Source organism: Lotus japonicus, chromosome 5, assembly GCF_012489685.1.
Source record: "Lotus japonicus ecotype B-129 chromosome 5, LjGifu_v1.2".
Lineage (NCBI taxonomy): Eukaryota > Viridiplantae > Streptophyta > Magnoliopsida > Fabales > Fabaceae > Lotus > Lotus japonicus.
Genome location: NC_080045.1, coordinates 67,621,531 through 67,640,896, shown reverse-complemented (window position 1 = coordinate 67,640,896; position 19,366 = coordinate 67,621,531). Strand labels below are relative to the sequence as shown.

Sequence of the window (19,366 nt, the reverse complement as noted above, 5' to 3'; positions counted from 1 at the left end):
TAGAGGGACATGAATTTGAAGTAGGTTTTGGTAGGGGTTGTGGTAAGGAAATTGGATCTGCAGTTGGTGATATGTTGGGGTAAGGATTGATAAGGTTTGGAGTAGCAGGTTGGGGGTGTGGAGTTTCGGTGGTTTTAGAGGTTGGGTACTGAGCTTGGTAATAAGGATGAGATACAGATGGTGAATGCAAAGATTGGGAAGGTAAAGATATAGCGGAATGATTGTTGTTGTTGTCGCGCGGAAACCTATGTGGTTTCCCTCTCCTATCTCGTCGCCGGTTACCGTTGTTGGTATTGTTGATCTGCGCCGTTAAAGCCGTTGTGAACGTCGCCATATGTTGTATCATCTGTTGTGTCATATGTTGCGTAATAGCAGTTAGGGCCGCGGTAAGAGCCGCGGTAACATCCTTCAGGTCTGCTTTGGTCAATGGTTGATCTTCCATGATTGATCAAGCAAAGAAAAGAGACAGGAGAAAGCCTGCTCTGATACCACTTGATGCAGCGGAAGTCGTACTAGGATTGCAAGCGCAAATCCTAAGGAAAAGGTTTCTGGAATCCACCAGAAAGGAAATTAGCAAGCGCTAAAACCCTAGAAAATACACTGGAATCCACCAGAGAAGAAGAGAAAACTCTTAAATTTTATTATCAATCAAAACTGAATAAGCTATTGCCTTACAAGTGCTTAAATAGAGAAATAGGAAAACCCTAATGAAACTAAAAATAAAGAAAATCCTAACTAAAAGATCCTAAACTCAATTAGAAAGTAATTTAAAATAACAAAACCTAACAAATTGATCCTAAACTTAATTAAAAACAGAATAGATTCGGAATAGATCCTAAATATATTTAAAAATACTAAAAATAATAAATTCCTAATTAATCTGCTCCTGCATCATATATAGAATGATATGTGATAAGATGTATATTATCTTGAAACCATAAACTAGGTTATTAAGAGTCTTGATTTATATCTCAAAAGCTAAAGTTGAAGGATAGTTCAAATCATTCAAACTCCTTGGGTACAGCCAGATAGCACATATATCATCTAGAGTCATGTATGACCCAAATGGGCAAATTCGGCTTTTTTGGAATGTCTTTGAAGTGACCACACAGTCAATTTTTTTAAACTGTATTATATGGTGATAAACCTTCTTGAGCCCTATTTGATGAGGAATGCATCTCCTCTTCACTAGAAATTAGAAAACATGGAACCTTAAAAATATTAAATGATCCACATCATATTATTAAAATTGAGTTATGAGAACCGAAAGAAAATGATTTATCAATTATTATACATAACTTCAATGCTGAAATTTCTCCAAAGAATAACATTACTGTAGAGATTATAGTGTTTCAGAAAAGATGGGAAAAAGGAGAGAACATGGACTCATAATAAGAGGATACTAAAGCATTGCCTGCTATTTGTACTAAACACCTAAACTTAAACACGTGAAAAGGTAATAAAATTTGGGAACAATCCTATGAGATGATGTAAGATATTCTAAATATGCAAGTATAATTTTTTAGATGTATACAAGATATTCTAGTGTAGAACATAAAAATTTAAACAACTCAAAATGACCTAATTTACAATTTGACAACTAAGGTATATCTGAACTACCTTGCTTGCAAGTAGAAAAAGTGGCCACTGAACCAAGGGAAGATCCCCAGAGTTTCTTGGCATTAAAAGCAACTCCATCTCACTGCAGGAAAGTAAAAAAAAAACATCCGATTATCAGATAAGAAGCAGAGAAAAAGAAAAATAAAGGCTTAAAAAATATATAGCAGCTTCCATCACTAACAAGTTAGTTATATAGTCTTCCTCCCTGAGATTTCTCATGATCTCATTCCAAAACGGGGAGAATCGAGCAGCATCAACCTTGTTCTTCTCCACAACCTTCAGATTAGGAGTAATTGAATAAGCAACGTTTCCTAAACTTAAAATAGATTCAGTCAACATTGGACCAGTGTTCTATAAGCTTCCCATTAATATGAATGAACTTGTTGTTTATTCATGAGCTAGTATACAGGTAGCCAGATAAAAATCATAGCCATTTAACTAATTTTGATTCCAGTCTCCAAAGCAAAAAGCTTACCTGAACAGATGACTGGTGGGAGCTCCTGAAAAAAAAATATTGATATAGACTATATCAAATTAAATGAACGACATCAAACTGCATTGGGACAAACTAACAGAACACAGGATATATTCTATACTGCTATGATAGTGATAAAACATACACAGACAGTTATCTTCCAACGATAGAACGAAAAAACACATGTAAAACAACGAAAAGCACATTTCACAAGCAAAACCTGTTGGGTAGAGGAACATGAAGAGTGTCCATAAACGCTCCAGGAAACTCCTCAAAAAGTTTGTGCAGTGCATCCAATGACCTGATCTGAAGAACAGATACAGCAAAGAAAAAAAATTTACAAACATACTCCATATTAAAACATGTACAGAAGGACAGACCTAGCGACCGGTAAAAAATATTAATAACAACAGAACATGTTGTCAAAAGGTATTAGAGTATACTACTTGTGTTAAGTAAAGCTACTGTTTGTAGCTGAGTTAGTGTGTTAGTTATGCTTGCTTAGCTGTCAAGCTTAGCTGGCATAACAGAATTTAGAGTTAGTTGTTAGAGTTTGTTAGAACTGTTAGCTTGTTCATCAAGCTTCATATCCTTCTATAAATACTGTGTTCATTGTATCACAACCTTGAAATGAATGAGAATTAGATTTACAGAGTTCTGAGTTTTCAACAAAAGGATTTTAACTTGGCCACTATAAGGAAAATAGACTGCATACCTCTCCCAGACGATCTCTTGCCCCAAGCAAAAACCCGCAGACCGCCGAAACAAGTGTATAAAAGATATAAATATCTAGGAGATAAATCTGAAAGAATGAGAATTAGCAAATTGAAAATGGCAGCTGAAACACAAATACCAAAATATGGAAGACGTTAAGATATATGCAATATGTTGATATTATTCTGTTTACCAAACTGTTACTGTAAATAGATTGATTAGGATCAGACTTCCTTAATTGTAATTTCATTATTACACTTTAGAGAATGACTAGGAAGCCTAGTATAAAAAGATAGTACTTCAGAATCATGAAATATACACTGTTAGAATTTAAGTTACAGCCACACACCACAAAACCTTAAGGCCACTTAAGGCAATAGGTGTGTGTGCCCTTTATGCTATATACTATTGTTCACTTGCTAATCTACACAATGTGGGACTTCTTTGAGTCACCACTTGTTATTCTCTAATATTCACCAACAAATCTTTTGTGAATTCTAATGATTACATAGCAAACATTTTCACCAGGTCTTCGGAGTCCTAGAGTAACATCCACATGTAACAAGATTGATGCATATGATATATATATAATAGTGTGTGTGTTAATATTGTTGAATCTTGGCATGGTTTATCTCATTCTCCCATGAATTTAGGTATGAGTTAAATTCAAACCTGACAAGCCTTATCACTATTAAATTCAATTCTGAGAGTGTATCTCTAAATCAATCAAGACAAATCCAAGCATACAATATCAATAAGCATCACTATGCAGAAATATTTAATTTACATCCCCTCCAGTTCACACCAAACTTCAAGAACCTCTACTAGAGCACAGAATAAGACATTACCCTCTTGATTGACATTATACAATCATATTTCATCCGTGTGACTAAGTTATGAGGTTAAATGGAATTTAAGTAAAAATGGGGTGGAAATTTACTTACAGCAAACACTGGAGCCCAAACACTAACAACAGTCAACGCATTATGATTATCTACAAGAATAAATGCATTTTAATAACCAATAGTACCAAACAGTAAACAATAAACATAATAATAAAATTAACCAATCAGTGCTTACTTTTAGATACCAAATCATGCCAAGAGTAAATAATATTATCCTCTTTTACAATATCCCGCGTGGGGTCCACCAGTGGCTTGATCTACGAATCACAACAATAAGACCTTCAGATACATTCGCATATAACCATAGAGCATACCAGTATGTGTATGTATCATTACCCATACACACACGAACAAATGGACATCTAATTCCAAATGTGTATCTATAAACCCAAGGGGGGCGCAGCAACAATGTATCACTTACCAGAAGAAAGTAAGCAAACGAAAATTTTCCACTCAAAACAACAAGCCAAAACAGCATATACCTGAGAAAAGGAGCAAGATATCAAACTAAAATATGAACAATGAATGCACAGCTTCCTTTTGCTCGTCAAATTAATTACAGAACACACCATTTATATGTCTTTAGTAAGTTATTTAAAACATGAAGGGCTACTCCTACTCTTTTCAAGAATGTATTATATGTAAAAAAAGGGGATATCTAGAGCATACTTTATGAAATCAGAACTCCTTTCATACATGCCCCGTCCAACATAATGCCGTTCCTTAATCAGTCAACAGAAGAAAAAAAGCTAATTATAAAACCAAAAAGCAAACATAACTCTGCAAGCTATTGAACAAACATAATAAGATGGCTGAATATAATAATAAAAAAGTAAGGCAACTCAAGACATAAAAACCTGGCGCATCCACTTCACAAAACGAATGAAAGGCCAATGATCACATTGATTTGTGAGACGATGACATGCAGGAATCCGCATGAGGAAACTAATGAAAACTTGGACACCCGCGTAAATACCTATGATAATCACATATAATCTGAAAACTACTGAATTTGAATTTCTTTTACTCTCTTCTTGGAGTGCTTTTCTGCAGTCAAGCACAAACAGTTACAAATGTAAACTCATTTAACAGGAAAAAAAATATTGACAAAAGAAAACAAAGCAGAGAATATAAGAATAAAATCATCATTAATGAGGCATACATACATGTAAAGAAAAGTTATGAAAACTGAAGTAAGGCTAAACCAAAGAAATCGTAGAAAAATTCGGGAGACAGCTAAGCTCCTCGTTGTTGAATATGCACCATACATCATGAAAATGTCCAAGACACCTATAAAAGAAATAAAAATATGTAAACAAATACTATACATTCAACCTAGAAACCTATTATGAAGCTATGATAAAAGAAATACATACTCTCCAAAAATTTCATCACAACAAATGTCGGTCCAAGACTAAGAAGCTCTCTCAAGGTCTTGGCATTAAAATTTTCATCATTGAAAGCAATAATTGCTAGACCCTGAAAAGTTAGTAAAAGGTGAACATTATGATTGAAAAATAAGTACAGTAAGAACAAAGAAATAAAATACCAAAGAAGAATACATAAATAGAAGAGTGAAGGACAAACAAAAACTCAGTGTTCCAAGAATGCTTTAAATGGGAATCCTTTGTTAAAAGATGATGACTACATAGAAGTAAATGCAGGTATAAACCTGGAACATCATGATAAGAAATATCCACAGTCGGTGGAAGCTATGATAGAGATGGAAAAAAGTCCGATGCTCCACAAAAGATGTTTTTCCCTGATGCTTACTTCCACCAGTTATAAGCATTTTCTGCATTGTACAGAATAGATTAGATAGATAGCCAAGGACATAAAAAACAAACAAACGAACTGATACTTATCAGTTTATCAAGAAACCGATATGATATTAAGTTCCATCAGTATCACAGGCCTTCACTAATTTCTTATATCTAGTTAACATTACAGTGCTGAGCACTACTAGCAGACATCCATTGAAAATAAGAATAAGAGTAGGCATCAATTATACTCTTAATTCACCAGTTCTATCATCTATGTAGCATGTATTAAACTGCCTGTCTTCTAACATCACTATGATGGATCACATATATACAAAGTATCCAAGAAACGAAATGAATAAAAAGAAAATGAAGGATGTCATAGAAGGGAGTCAAACAAAATTCCAGTTAGAGGGAAAAAATCTGAACTTGTGTTGTTATTGAATCTGTAAGTGCAGAATATATATACAACAAACTCCTAAATTAGTGGGAGACACACTTCAGAGATTAGTATTTAATTTAGGTAACACACCTAACTCTAAAATAGTGCTGGACATAGTGCCTTAAATTAAGGCCTAAAATCAGTAAGTCAGATATTCAACAATTAGAAATGAGACAAACCTTTGATCTGGGTTGTGGCTTTTGAAAAAATGAAGAACTTCTACGCCATGGCCAACTAAGGTCAAAGCAATGAAGTGACCTAAAATAAATGGGAAGTCAGACTCCCGAATAAGAAAAGACTGAAATATTAAGAGATGATCATCAGAGAATGCTTACCAGAAATACTCGTTAAAATCATCATAATTTCTCCAGGAAGAATGAGGTGCCTTCCCGTTATCATTGTTTGCAGCTTCCTGAAAATCCATGTAAATATGCGATGAATTTTTTAAATGCAATACCTGCTGGTGTTAGTTTAGTAGCTGCAGTTTGCTTTCTATTAGGAATTGTTAATCTTGTTTTGTTATGCTGTTACAATTCAATTGTTGAATTAGTTAGTAGGCGGTTACAGGGTGTAAGCTTCTACCTGAAGCTACCCAAGTCTATAAGTACAAAAACTGTAGTGCTAAATCATTAAGAGAATACAGTATTATATTCACTCTCAGATTTTGTATCTTATCTACCTTGTTTACATTCTCAACATTAAACCATAAGTCCATAATAATAAACCAAAGTTCCAATAAAAATGCATTTTGGCATTTAGACAAGAGGAACTGCAAAGCTAAAATTATTAAACTATGGTCTGAAAACAAAAAAGGAAAATGCCCAAATTGGTCCATCAACAGATACACACGACATCCAGTTGGTCTTCCAAAGATTCTGGACATCAATTTGGTCCTTCGTAGTGTACAAAAAAATCAAATTGCGGACCAAATTGATGTCAAAGATTCTGTACATCAATTTGGTCCTTCGTAGTGTACAGCAGAGAAACTTGATGTCAATTTTGAGCATTGAGAAATCAAATTGACAACTGAAATCTTTAGAGAACCAATTTATTGTTCCATGTGTTTTTGGAGCAAAACTGAGAAGAATTTATCCAAAAACGATAAGTTGAAATAACAGGTTGTCTTCTACTCCAATTACCAAAATAAATTGTTATGTTTTTTCTCACCCAATTGCTGACCCACGCAACGACAGTACATTTCTTGCCCATTAATGCACCAAACCAACATATCTTGTCAGACTCTCTGAAAGATTCCCCCATATGAGGGCTTGTGGTGTTTAAACCTTGTTAAAGTACATCTGAGAGAGGCCATGGCATCCTTCTAAACAAAATGTTTAGGAAAAAAATGGGAAGATTTCAAAGCGGGAGTAAACGTAGAAAAAGCTAAAAACATTGAATAGTTTGAAGTTTATAAATTTATAATTACAATGTTTCCGGTGTCTAAAACTTCCTCATTCCTAATTCCTAAGACATATTTTCATTTAAAACTCATTCATTCATTATCCAAGCAAACAAGTTTCCCAGTCCGTTTTCTCTTTTTACTGAAAAAAAAAACAGAGAGCTCGTAAGATTGAGCATGAAATTCCAATTACTCTATAAACTTCTTGGAGTTATTAGACAATTTTGCTGAAAACATATAAGATTTCCTTGTTTAACAAATAAACACAGCCCACAACCTTAAGTCATGGTCATTATATAGTGTTAATGTACAGACCTTATTTCCTTTTTAGACATGCAAGGGTTACTAAGATTTTCATCAAACATCGAAAAACTTACTGCAGCAACAACTTCATACAACGGAAGAATAACATGATCAAGAAATGAGACACCGTTCTCTGATGTGCAACTATTAGCTGTCTGTGCAACCTGTTGCCTTAGGATCTCATCCATCTCTCTCGCCATCTGTGTATCGTATTCACAACGCACAATTGCGTATAAATAACAAGGATTTGGAAAGAAAGATGAAAATTCAACATAAAAAGAAAAAAATGAAAGTAATTAAATTTAGAGTTCAAAGATAAAACTATCAGGTCGGTATTTTGCATCACATCATAAAACACTAAATTTAAAATCATAATATTTGCCCTATGCTATCCTTTTTAGCTTTCTTGAGTCTTGACCAATACTATGTATGGTTCCTAAGAAGATCCATTGACGTTTATAGCTGCACTGCCCAACTTCCCGCAGACAGTGAGGCACAATAAGCCGAGACCAATATTGCATTCAAATACTGGAGCAGTTTAATGAATACAACTAAACTGACAAAAATAAAATCTAAGTGAAGGCAACATTACTAATTAAAACTAAAAAAATTACAGAACTAATAGAAAAGAACTATGACTAAGACTGTTCAATTAACTTACGTGATGAAATATGTAGCACAAGCATTCTGGTAGAAACCTGATATTTGAGGATTCACCCCATATTAGGTAGTATAGAGAAACATACAGCAATTTCTTCTCTTTACTAACAGCCTCCAAACTGCACCGAAATATAATAGAACCTTCAACGTTAGTATTCCTAGATCAGCAAAATTCAATTAGTTTTGAAACAAAACATGGATTGCATCAGCACCTGCTCCAAACAGGCTGAACGCATAAGTATTCACGCCATTTTATGTAATTCTCAAGTGACTTGAGGAATACTTTCTGCACAGCAGCTTCATCCAATTTCTGGAAACAAGATATACATAACAGGACAAAAATAAATAAATAGATGTCAAAAGTTGGATGACAAAATAGGTGCAGGATTACTAATCCTTATGGTGTGTATTCCTGTAACTCACTTTGCAAATTTCCATATCTATTTATTGACGCATACAAATTTCCATGTCTATTTATTGACGCGTACAAATTCCCATGTCTATTTTTTGACACGGGAAAATTTATCTCTGTAGAAATATTAGGAAGTCTAAAGTTCAAACTCTTCCATTTCATCAGTGGAACTCAGCAACTGAAAGGAAAAGCACCCCAACTTTATTCATTTAAGGGCTTATGCATCAGAAATATTTAGTTTGGCATTATTTTTTCTCAGTGAAGTTCTACCAGGTAAGAGTGCATGTTATGTAGTTGTCTTTGGTTGGAGCTGAACAATCATATACTTGTTCATCCCTACATTTGCTATCTAACAATATTTAAGTGTCTAGGAATAGGAAAACTCTATCACCCCTACATTTGCTATCTAGCAATATTTTCCTTTTAAGAGTCTAGGAATAGGAAAACTCTATCACATGTTATTAAGCATCTTTATCATGAAAAGGTCTAAATAGAGTCCACAGGCAAAAAATAATAGTTCCATGGAAATGAGAACCATAATACAACTATGGCATGCAGATTTGCAGACATCACACAGCTCTTTCTCCTGGTAAGTGCTATGTACAAAGGTAGTACATAAACAATACCTTGTACTAGCGCAATGAGAGGGAGCTACTAATTTTAAAGAATAATGCATTTGATCATTGATCAACACCATACTGTCCTCTGATGAATTAAATTTAGAGATATATATTTTAATGGTTTGACATATAGTTTTCCTTGGTTTCACTCTATCTTTAACTATTGGTCTGTCCACCATCTAGTCAACCATCCTTACGGGTACTTACATGGATTTTCCACACATGCCCAATAGTAATGCTCAGAATATTTTCACTCTCATTCAAGTTGGAACTTGGAATAAGAACTGGTATGTGATAAATTTTTATGTTATATGTATTACTAAAATATGTGTGTATCGAACTTATATTCATACAACGTAGCTAATAACCAGTGTTGTCAAATGGCCGACAGTGGCACTATAGCGTAGCGCTCTAAGGGATCACCACTATCCGCAATTTGCCGCTATTTTCCACTCTAAGGGCTTGGCATAGCGGACTTTTTCCTTTACACTATTTTCCGCGATCCGCGATTAACAACACTGCTCATAACTAGTTTCCATTATTTCCCGAGTTTTAATCATGTCATACAGATTCAGTTTTCTTAATTTCCTTTATAATGACGGATCTTTCTAGGCTAGTATTTATCGAATGTAAAAAACATTAGTCTAATATCTAAATGTTGTAAATCGTGCTGGAATAAGATTACTCAGAATAAATATTCAGAATATTTTGATTTCGTTCAAGTGTTATGTTAACTTCTAGCTAAGGAGGGAGGACGATTTGATCAAGTTTCGATGCAATAACACAAAAGGACCTCAAGGCTCAAACATAAAAGAATGAAAGACATACAGGTTCATTTTCATCTGGAATTCCAAGCCGAGATTGCTCATTTGCAAGCAGGTGAATTATGTGTTCACGCTGATTAGCTACATTATCTTTCTGTCAGCAACAAATAATTATCATTATATGCAAGAGAAATATCGAGTTTACAAGAATTTCAAAGCATCAAACAGCTCCCAATCATAAAACAAGATCAGATGAGGCATAACAAAACAAAATTGTTTGCTCCAAACAATTAGGGGAAAGAATAAAAATCATGAAGGCAACAGAGAATCACAATTGGGCGAAAGAATAAATTCAGTACTTTACAACCCCATTGTGCCACCAAATAATTCAGTTTGTGTTCACAATGAGTAATATTGTGATGATATGAAAATAAAGTATGCGAGTATATATCTTCACTTATGAATGAGCAAGTACAATTATATATATATATATATATATATATATTATATATATATATAGCTGTGGTAATGGTTTAAGTTACAAGAGTAACAGCCACTCGAACAAACTTGACTAACTCTAACTGCATTGGTTCTATAGCTAGGATACTGATACTACACATGCATGACTAGAATCTTACTGTACACAAGCACTATATATACTAATAAGCAAGATGCGAACATATATTCATGTCGACACTTCATGTACAGTTTCTATATTTCCACTTATATTTCGAATTTTTTTTACTCCTACGTTTTGAACATTTAAATCAACGCAAATGGGAATATCACATCAATGATAGCAAAAATGGAGGCCTATGCAAAAGGACAATACAAGTTTAGCAAAAAATTGCAAAAACAAATACCCAGTCAACTCTAAGACTAGCCAACTGACACAAAAATATACCAAATTGGCCATTGCATACCAGAGATAAAGAAAACTTAGTTCAAGAACAAAATAAATACGAACAATAAGAAAAACCACAGGAAAATCCTGAATACAGACCTGAAATCCAAAAGTATACTGCAGAAAGTCGAGCATGTTAGCATCCCTTGTAGAAGAAATGAAATAGCCTCCGGGCAATTCTGGCAAGCCAATGAAATACTTCAAAGCTGAAACTGCTGCTTGCACCTAACAAAAAAAAATCATGTAATTATTAGACAAAAATATAGTCAAAATTTGGGATCTTGGACAAAGAAACTCAAAAACCTCAGGGAAAGAAACAATAGCATTTGTTGAAGGAGCATCTAGAGGAATGATGTTGTAGGCAATCAAATCTTCTGTCGATGCAGAATCAGATTCCATAACCCGCTTAAGCTGCAACAGAAAGTTAAAAAAATAGTTGAAGAGGTGCTAAAGTTGACAAACTATTACATTCTGACTGCAAGAGACATATGGCAGACTGAACACAAAGCATACTTCCAAGTTCAACCACACATGCCCATCCCCTCTAATTTTATAATCAGTCTACCTTACCACTCATGAAGCCAAAAACGGACAGAAAATAGACCAATACTAAAAAAAACATGGAACTCTCGAAAAAGGAAGAATTCTGAATAATTGATGGATAATAACGTGATTCAAAAGTCTTAGGCAACTCTCAGCCCTAAGACAATCACCCACCACCTCCTCCACCACTAGAGTGCATGACCAATGCTGACATAACAGACAACTAACAGACAAACTGACTTAGGCTAACAACTATAACTGATCACCAGAGCTATGACAGAAATGAGTGAACTGTAACATGTATCCCAATAAGTGTGAAGAATCCAACCTCATCAGGAATTTCTTCACTCAGTTGCTCAAGTACTGTTCCTAAAACCTTTAAGGTTGCAAAAACCCTTCTTCTCTTCACAGTCTTGCGCTCCAACCTGTATTCAGAAGAAAAGACTTAATGTGGAAAATAATAAGTATAACCAATGCATATGATTTAGCAGATGAAGATTATGTTTTTGTCATCACTCATCAGTTATTATTTTGGACAAACAATTCTAGATATGGAAGAAATAAAGAATATAGTAAAAATGGAACCGCTGAGAAATATTATTAATATAGACTCATGAGTTTGTGGATAATTGAGCAGTGACTATTACTCATAATCCAGTTTTACATGCCTGCACCAAGCATACGGAACTTAACATCTTCTTTGTCAGGGATGAAGTATTTCAAAAGAAGCTTCAAGTAGCCCACATTCCTTCCAATGATCAGATTGCAGAATTTTAAAAAGGTTCTTTCCCTCAAACGATTTCAGATACTAAGAGACAAACTCTGTTGCTGATAAGTTTATTGTCCAGCCTCCCTGAGTTTGAGGGGGGAATATTAGGATTATTAGGATATATGTAGTCACATGCTGACATGGCATTGCTGACATGTCAATCTGTAACAGAATTAGTTATTAGGTGTAACAGAATCAGTTACTGTGTAACTGATTCTCTCTCTCTCTCTCTCTTAGTAACAGCTTGCTACGCAAGCTTCTCTGATTCTATAAATAGCTAAATGCTATTCATTGTAACTCAACTTTTCAGAAATACAATTCAGTTTACAATTCAGTTAGAATTTCAACATGGTATCAAGAGCAGGGAACGATCCTTGATCTTTTTTCTCTGGTTTCTCTTCTTTAATAGAGATAATGAAGTGGTAACTCAAAGAAGTCCCACATTGCCAAGATTAGCAAGTGCACAAGTGCATATATAATAAAGAACACACACACCCATTGCCTTAAGCCTAAGGTTTTGTGGTGTTGTGTGGTTCTAACTAAGGATTTCTAACATGGTATCAGAGCTGGTCTGATCCAAGCCATGACTTCCGCTTCCAAAAAAAAAAAAAAAAAAAAAAAACGAAAAAAAAAAGTAAAAATCCGAGAAAAAAAAAAAAAAAAAAAGCAAAAATGGCAGTCCCATTTGCGCAAGCCAAGGCCTCAGACTCAGACGAAGGAGCACAAGTCCAAGGAACTCCGATGCTCCCGCTAGAGTACTAGCCCAGACAAAGAAAGTCGAAAGGCAGACTCAGACGAAGGAGCACAAGTCCGACGACCACTGATGTTCCCGCTGGAGTGCAAGGCACAGGCAAAAAAAAAAATGGAGTCCCAATTGAGGGGGAGTAATAGAGATAATGAAGTGGTAACTCAAAGAAGTCCCACATTGCCAAGATTAGCAAGTGCACAAGTGCATATATAATAAAGAACACACACACCCATTGCCTTAAGCCTAAGGTTTTGTGGTGTTGTGTGGTTCTAACTAAGGATTTCTAACATTCTTCTTCACCATGGCTGGTGAAGCTCCAGAAGCTCCTGTGCCAGTGGCTCAACCATCGTTGAGTGCTTCTTCTCTGGTTCACAAGCTCACCTTGAAGCTTGATGATACGAACTTCCTCTCATGGAAGCAACACGTAGAAGGAATTGTGAGAACTCATCGCTTGCAGAGTTTTCTCACAGCACCGCAGATTCCTCTTCGTTTTCTCACTGATGAGGATCGTGAGAATGTGGTTGAAAATCCTGCGTATCAAGCCTGGGAACAACAGGATTCAGCGTTGTTCACTTGGCTTCTATCGTCTCTTTCACCTACTGTTCTTCCTACTGTTGTGAATTGTACTCAGTCATGGCAGGTTTGGGAAGCAGTGCTTGATTTCTTCCACGCACACTCGCTTGCTCAGTCCACACAACTCAGATCTGAGTTGCGATCCATCACCAAAGGATCGAAGAGTTCTTCCGATTATTTGAAGCGTATCAAATCCATTGTGAACGCTTTGATCTCGATTGGAGATCCGGTTACGTATCGTGAGCATCTTGAAGCGATTTTCGATGGCCTTCCTGAGGAGTATAGTCATCTCATGACTATTGTGAGTAGTCGCGAGTTTCCGTGCTCGATCTCGCAAGCTGAAGCTATGGTCATCGCACACGAAGCACGTTTGGAGCGTATGCGTTCGCGTCAGACTCCTGCGACTTCTCCGTCTGCTTTCCTTGCTCAGGCAGTTGCGCCTCCGTCAGCGCCACCGCAAGCGCCACCGTCTGCGCCACTTCCTGCGCCATCGCCAGCGCCGCCTCCTCCGCCTTCATCAGTCGCATCTGAGGTTCATTACGCCTCTCGCACTGATTCAGAGGATCGTGCATATGAAGATCGCGATGATGATCGTTCTCGCTCCGGTGACAATCGCGATCGCGGAGGCTACAACAACCGTGGACGCGGTGGACGTGGTGGTTACAACAACCGTGGACGCGGTGGTGATCGATCTTCAGTTCAGTGTCAGATCTGCCATAAGTATGGTCATGATGCTAGCATCTGCTATCATCGAGGCAACTCTGCTTCCCCTGCACAGAATGCTCAGCCAAACGTGTCTTCCAACACACCTATGCCTTCTCCTTATGGTTTTGGCTCATCTTATGGCATGATGCCTCAGTTTGGATACTCACCTTTTCGTGGATTTCAACCTTTTGGTGCACCTGCACAGTTTGGCATGCCTTTTGCTGGTGGATCTGGTTTTCCCCTTGCATCTGGTGCAATGTTTGCCCCTGGCTATGGATATGCTTCTCCAGCATCATCCACCTTTGGTTTTGGATTCCATCCTCGAGCTCCACCACCACAGCCTCGTGCACCACAAGCTATGCTAACTTCTGCACCTTCCACTCTAGGAAATTGGTTTCCAGATTCAGGTGCAACTCATCATGTTACTCATGATGCTTCTGCAGTTTCCGATTGTGTGTCAGTGACTGGGAATGATCAAGTGTACATGGGAAATGGTCAAGGTTTGCCTATCACATCCATTGGTTCAGCTTCCTTTTCTTCTCCCTTTCACACACACACTACTCTTCAACTTAAAAACCTATTGTTAGTTCCTAATATTACTAAAAACCTGGTTAGTGTTAGCAAATTTGCAAAGGATAATGGTGTTTTCTTTGAGTTTCACCCTTTTCATTGCACTGTTAAATCTCAGGATACTTTTAGGACTCTTCTCCGAGGCTCTCTTGGTCCAGATGGCTTATATTCCTTTGATGGCATGCACTCTTCAACATTCAACAAGGGTTCTCCTCCAGTTTCTGCCCCATCTGCCTTCTCAGTGTCCAAGCCTGCATCTTCTGCAGTTACTTCTTCTGTTTCAGTTTCAAATAATGTACCTAGTCCCACAGCTTATGACTTGTGGCATTCTAGATTAGGGCATCCTCATCATGAGGCTCTGCAATTAGCACTATCCACTTGTAAGATACCAGTTCCTCATAAATCAAAATATAACATTTGTCAATCTTGTTGTGTTGCAAAGTCTCATAGATTGCCTTCATCTTCCTCTACTACTATATATACTGCACCTTTAGAATTAATTTTTGCTGATTTATGGGGTCCTGCCTCCATTGAGTCTTCTACTGGCTATCTTTACTTTCTCACTTGTGTTGATGCTTATTCAAGGTTTACATGGATTTATCCAATTAAGAGGAAGTCTGATACCAGTTCTGTTTTTCTTCAATTCCAAGCTATGGCTGAATTGAAGTTTAGTTTAAAAATCAAATCTGTTCAAACAGATGGTGGCACTGAATTCAAACCCTTAGTCCCATATTTTCAGAAACTAGGCATTAATCATAGGCTTACTTGTCCTCATACACACCATCAAAATGGTAGTGTTGAGAGGAAGCATCGCCATATTGTAGAAACTGGATTGTCTCTTCTAGCTTGTGCTAACATGCCTACTTCCTACTGGGACCATGCTTTTCTTACTGCTACCTTCTTAATCAATAGACTACCTACTCCTGTTCTGGATAACATCAGTCCTTACCATAAGCTTTTCAACACTCCTGCTGATTATTCTATCCTTAGAGTGTTTGGAAGTGCATGCTATCCTCATCTTAGGCCTTACAATTCCTCTAAATTGTCCTTTAGGTCTAAGGAGTGTGTGTTTCTTGGCTATTCCTCCTCTCATCAAGGTTATAAGTGCCTAGCAGCTGATGGTAGAATTTACATCTCTAAAGATGTTAAATTTAATGAGTTCAAGTTTCCATACACCACTTTATTTTCTCCTCCTTGTCCTGATTCCAATAATGCACATATTTCCTCTATTATTCCTGTTGTTACTTCTGTGCCTCATGTGCAGCAACCAGTTCTTAGTCACCAATCTTCCCAGTCTACTGGCAGCACATCTCAAGTATCTCCTGCACCACTTCAGTCTCCACAGCAGAGTCCAGCTTCTGCAGTCAACAGTTCTGCCACTCCAGCAGCTCCAGTTCCTGGTTCTGGTTCAGCAACCACTGCATCTGCACCTTCCAATTCAGTCCCTGCCACTGAGTCTTCTCAGCCTCCACCAGTGGTTAATGTGCATCCCATGCAAACCAGGGCAAAGTCTGGCATTGTTATGCCAAGGCTTTTTCCCACTTTGCTTCTAGCACAGGCAGAACCTACAACCACTAAGCATGCTCTTAAAGACCCTAAGTGGTTGGCAGCTATGAAGTCTGAATATGAAGCTCTCATGACCAACAATACTTGGACTTTGGTGCCTCTTCCCAAGGGAAGACATCCTATAGGGTGCAAGTGGGTGTTTAGAATAAAGGAAAATGCTGATGGCTCAGTTAATAGGTATAAAGCCAGACTTGTGGCTAAGGGATACCATCAAGTGAAAGGTTTTGACTATGCAGAAACTTTTTCTCCTGTAGTTAAACCTATTACAATTCGTTTGATTCTTACCTTGGCTGTGTCTAAACAGTGGCATATTCACCAGCTTGATGTGAATAATGCCTTTCTTCATGGTGCCCTCCAAGAAGAAGTATATATGCAGCAGCCTGCTGGTTTTCAAAGTTCAGACAAGACCCTAGTTTGCAAGCTGAACAAAGCTTTATATGGGCTCAAACAGGCTCCAAGAGCTTGGTTTGATAGGTTGAAGACAGCTCTAATCAAATTTGGGTTCAGGGCAAGCTGTTGTGATCCTTCCCTCTTTACTTTCCATCATAAGTCAAGTATCATCTATATTTTGGTCTATGTAGATGACATCATTATCACAGGGAATTTTCTGCCCTTTATTCAAGAGATTGTTCAAAAGCTTAATTCTGAATTTGCTTTAAAACAATTGGGTCAGTTAGACTATTTTCTTGGTGTTCAAGTCCATCACTTCCAAGATAGGTCTCTCCTACTTACTCAGACCAAATACATTGGTGATCTTCTTGAAAGAGCAGACATGGCTGAAGCTAAAGGCATCTCTACACCTATGGTCAGTGGTGCCAAACTAAGCAAGCATGGAGCAGATTATTTTGCAGATCCTACACTCTATAGGTCCATAGTTGGGGCCTTGCAATATGCCACTCTTACCAGACCTGAAATAAGCTTTTCAGTCAACAAAGTGTGTCAATTTCTCAGTCAGCCCTTGGAGGAACATTGGAAGGCAGTTAAGAGGATATTGAGGTATCTAAAGGGTACAATTCATCATGGCTTGCATATCAAGCCTTGTTCTCTGCATTCTCCAGTAGCTCTAGTGGCATACTGTGATGTTGATTGGGGATCTGATCCTGATGACAGGAGATCCACCTCAGGGTCATGTGTTTTCTTTGGTCCTAATCTTGTCTCTTGGACCTCTAAGAAGCAAACTTTGGTAGCCAGGTCTAGTACTGAAGCAGAATATAGGAGTCTTGCTAATACCTCAGCTGAGTTGCTATGGATTCAATCATTGTTACAAGAGCTGCATGTTCCCTTCACAGTTCCCAGAATTTTCTGTGATAATATGGGAGCTGTTGCATTAACTCATAATCCAGTATTGCATACCCGCACCAAACATATGGAACTTGACATTTTCTTTGTTAGAGAGAAGGTGCTGAATAAGTCTTTGTTTGTTCATCATGTTCCTTCCATTGATCAGCTTGCTGACCTCTTCACCAAAGCACTTTCTCCTACTCATTTTGAAGACCTTAGAAGCAAACTTAATGTGACTGAGAAACTAGTTTCTCACCCACCTTCAGTTTGAGGGGGTGTATTAGGATATATGTAGTCACATGCTGACATGGCATTGCTGACATGTCAATCTGTAACAGAATTAGTTATTAGGTGTAACAGAATCAGTTACTGTGTAACTGATTCTCTCTCTCTCTCTCTTAGTAACAGCTTGCTACGCAAGCTTCTCTGATTCTATAAATAGCTAAATGCTATTCATTGTAACTCAACTTTTCAGAAATACAATTCAGTTTACAATTCAGTTAGAATTTCAACAAGGATATATGTCATATTTTAGTTTTGATTGCATTGAAGTTAGTTAGGGTTTGATGTACTCGATCATTACTCGTGTTGATTAATCAGTTAGCATCAATTGTGACTGTTTCTGTAAGACTTGTAACTGATTCTGTTATAATAATCAGTTACACGTCATGTGCTAAGCTCGAGTATAAATAAAGCTTACTATGTGTATTCAGTAATCAAGTAAATACTATTAGAGAATACCAAGTGGAGACTCAAAGAAGTCCCACATTGCCTTAAGCTTAGGGTTTTGTGGTGGTGTGTGGTTCTAACTTATAATTCTAACAAATACAATTCAGTTTAACAACTTTTCAGAATCTCTCTTCTCTTTTTCTCTTGATTTCTGTTCATCTTCAACAAACAATACAACTCCCATCAAATAACCTGATGCCTGAACTCAATATAATAACAAATCTTTCAGCATTAATTTTCTGGCTATACGGACCCCATCACTATTTCCAATGTTTAGCAGAGCTAAGGCGGAAAAAAAATGAAACCTCAATTATCAAACTAAGCAAGTTCTATTGAAGATAACAACAATCAAGCTTTAACCCATTGGGTGGGAAAAATCCATCACAAGGAACCAACTCAAAGAAAATGCAACAGTAAAACAAGAGATGAGAAAGGGAAAAAAAAACAGTTAATCATTCTGAAACTCAATATTTTTTAAAATGGGGGGTGCCCTGGGGTGGGGTGGGGGGAGGAAGAATAGGATGATCTGAATAGGAATCACAGCAATTTTCTCAGTCAAAAAACATACTCGCCAAGATTCCGGCTGAAAGCACCAGATTCCCTCAACTTCATTTCTTCCTCCTGTAATTTATCCACATTATGTTTCTCTCTGTAACTCCTGTAGAACTCTTGTAATCGAGCAATATCCTGACTTCTATCTATGGTTCCAACTTCTCTTTTCGCCAGCTTTTGCTGAGAATGTACACAAAAGACATAGATTAAAATAAATGATAGCAGCACAAAATTTATGGAAGAAGATGCTTTACCAGTGAATAGAAAATTACAAAGAGTGTAATTCTTTAAAATATTAAAAAAAAGGTAGCAAAAATACAACTAGACGCCCATGTACTGATTTTACAGCTTA

The 19,366-nt window shown here is 36.9% G+C and overlaps 1 protein-coding gene across 2 annotated transcripts in view; it reads right to left on the bottom strand.

The window, feature by feature from the left end:
* Positions 1 to 19,366, bottom strand: part of LOC130716627 (callose synthase 9) — a 38,434-nt gene that overhangs the window by 17,448 nt on the left and 1,620 nt on the right. For both annotated transcript variants that reach the window (XR_009012101.1, XM_057566608.1), the window contains exons 5-27: positions 19,031 to 19,194; positions 11,850 to 11,946; positions 11,282 to 11,389; positions 11,078 to 11,203; positions 10,139 to 10,228; positions 8,491 to 8,588; positions 8,280 to 8,397; positions 7,693 to 7,818; positions 6,252 to 6,328; positions 6,096 to 6,174; positions 5,387 to 5,509; positions 5,091 to 5,193; positions 4,881 to 5,004; positions 4,572 to 4,761; positions 4,384 to 4,436; positions 4,136 to 4,196; positions 3,890 to 3,971; positions 3,754 to 3,803; positions 2,811 to 2,897; positions 2,316 to 2,401; positions 2,096 to 2,120; positions 1,802 to 1,896; positions 1,621 to 1,702 (exon numbers count right to left, since the gene is read on the bottom strand). Coding sequence is in view for 1 of the 2 variants with exons in the window: in XM_057566608.1 (XP_057422591.1) it covers positions 1,621 to 1,702; positions 1,802 to 1,896; positions 2,096 to 2,120; positions 2,316 to 2,401; positions 2,811 to 2,897; positions 3,754 to 3,803; positions 3,890 to 3,971; positions 4,136 to 4,196; positions 4,384 to 4,436; positions 4,572 to 4,761; positions 4,881 to 5,004; positions 5,091 to 5,193; positions 5,387 to 5,509; positions 6,096 to 6,174; positions 6,252 to 6,328; positions 7,693 to 7,818; positions 8,280 to 8,397; positions 8,491 to 8,588; positions 10,139 to 10,228; positions 11,078 to 11,203; positions 11,282 to 11,389; positions 11,850 to 11,946; positions 19,031 to 19,194 (2,244 nt within the window). In the remaining variant the exon portion in view is untranslated. The remainder of the gene's footprint in view (positions 1 to 1,620; positions 1,703 to 1,801; positions 1,897 to 2,095; positions 2,121 to 2,315; positions 2,402 to 2,810; positions 2,898 to 3,753; positions 3,804 to 3,889; positions 3,972 to 4,135; positions 4,197 to 4,383; positions 4,437 to 4,571; positions 4,762 to 4,880; positions 5,005 to 5,090; positions 5,194 to 5,386; positions 5,510 to 6,095; positions 6,175 to 6,251; positions 6,329 to 7,692; positions 7,819 to 8,279; positions 8,398 to 8,490; positions 8,589 to 10,138; positions 10,229 to 11,077; positions 11,204 to 11,281; positions 11,390 to 11,849; positions 11,947 to 19,030; positions 19,195 to 19,366) is intronic.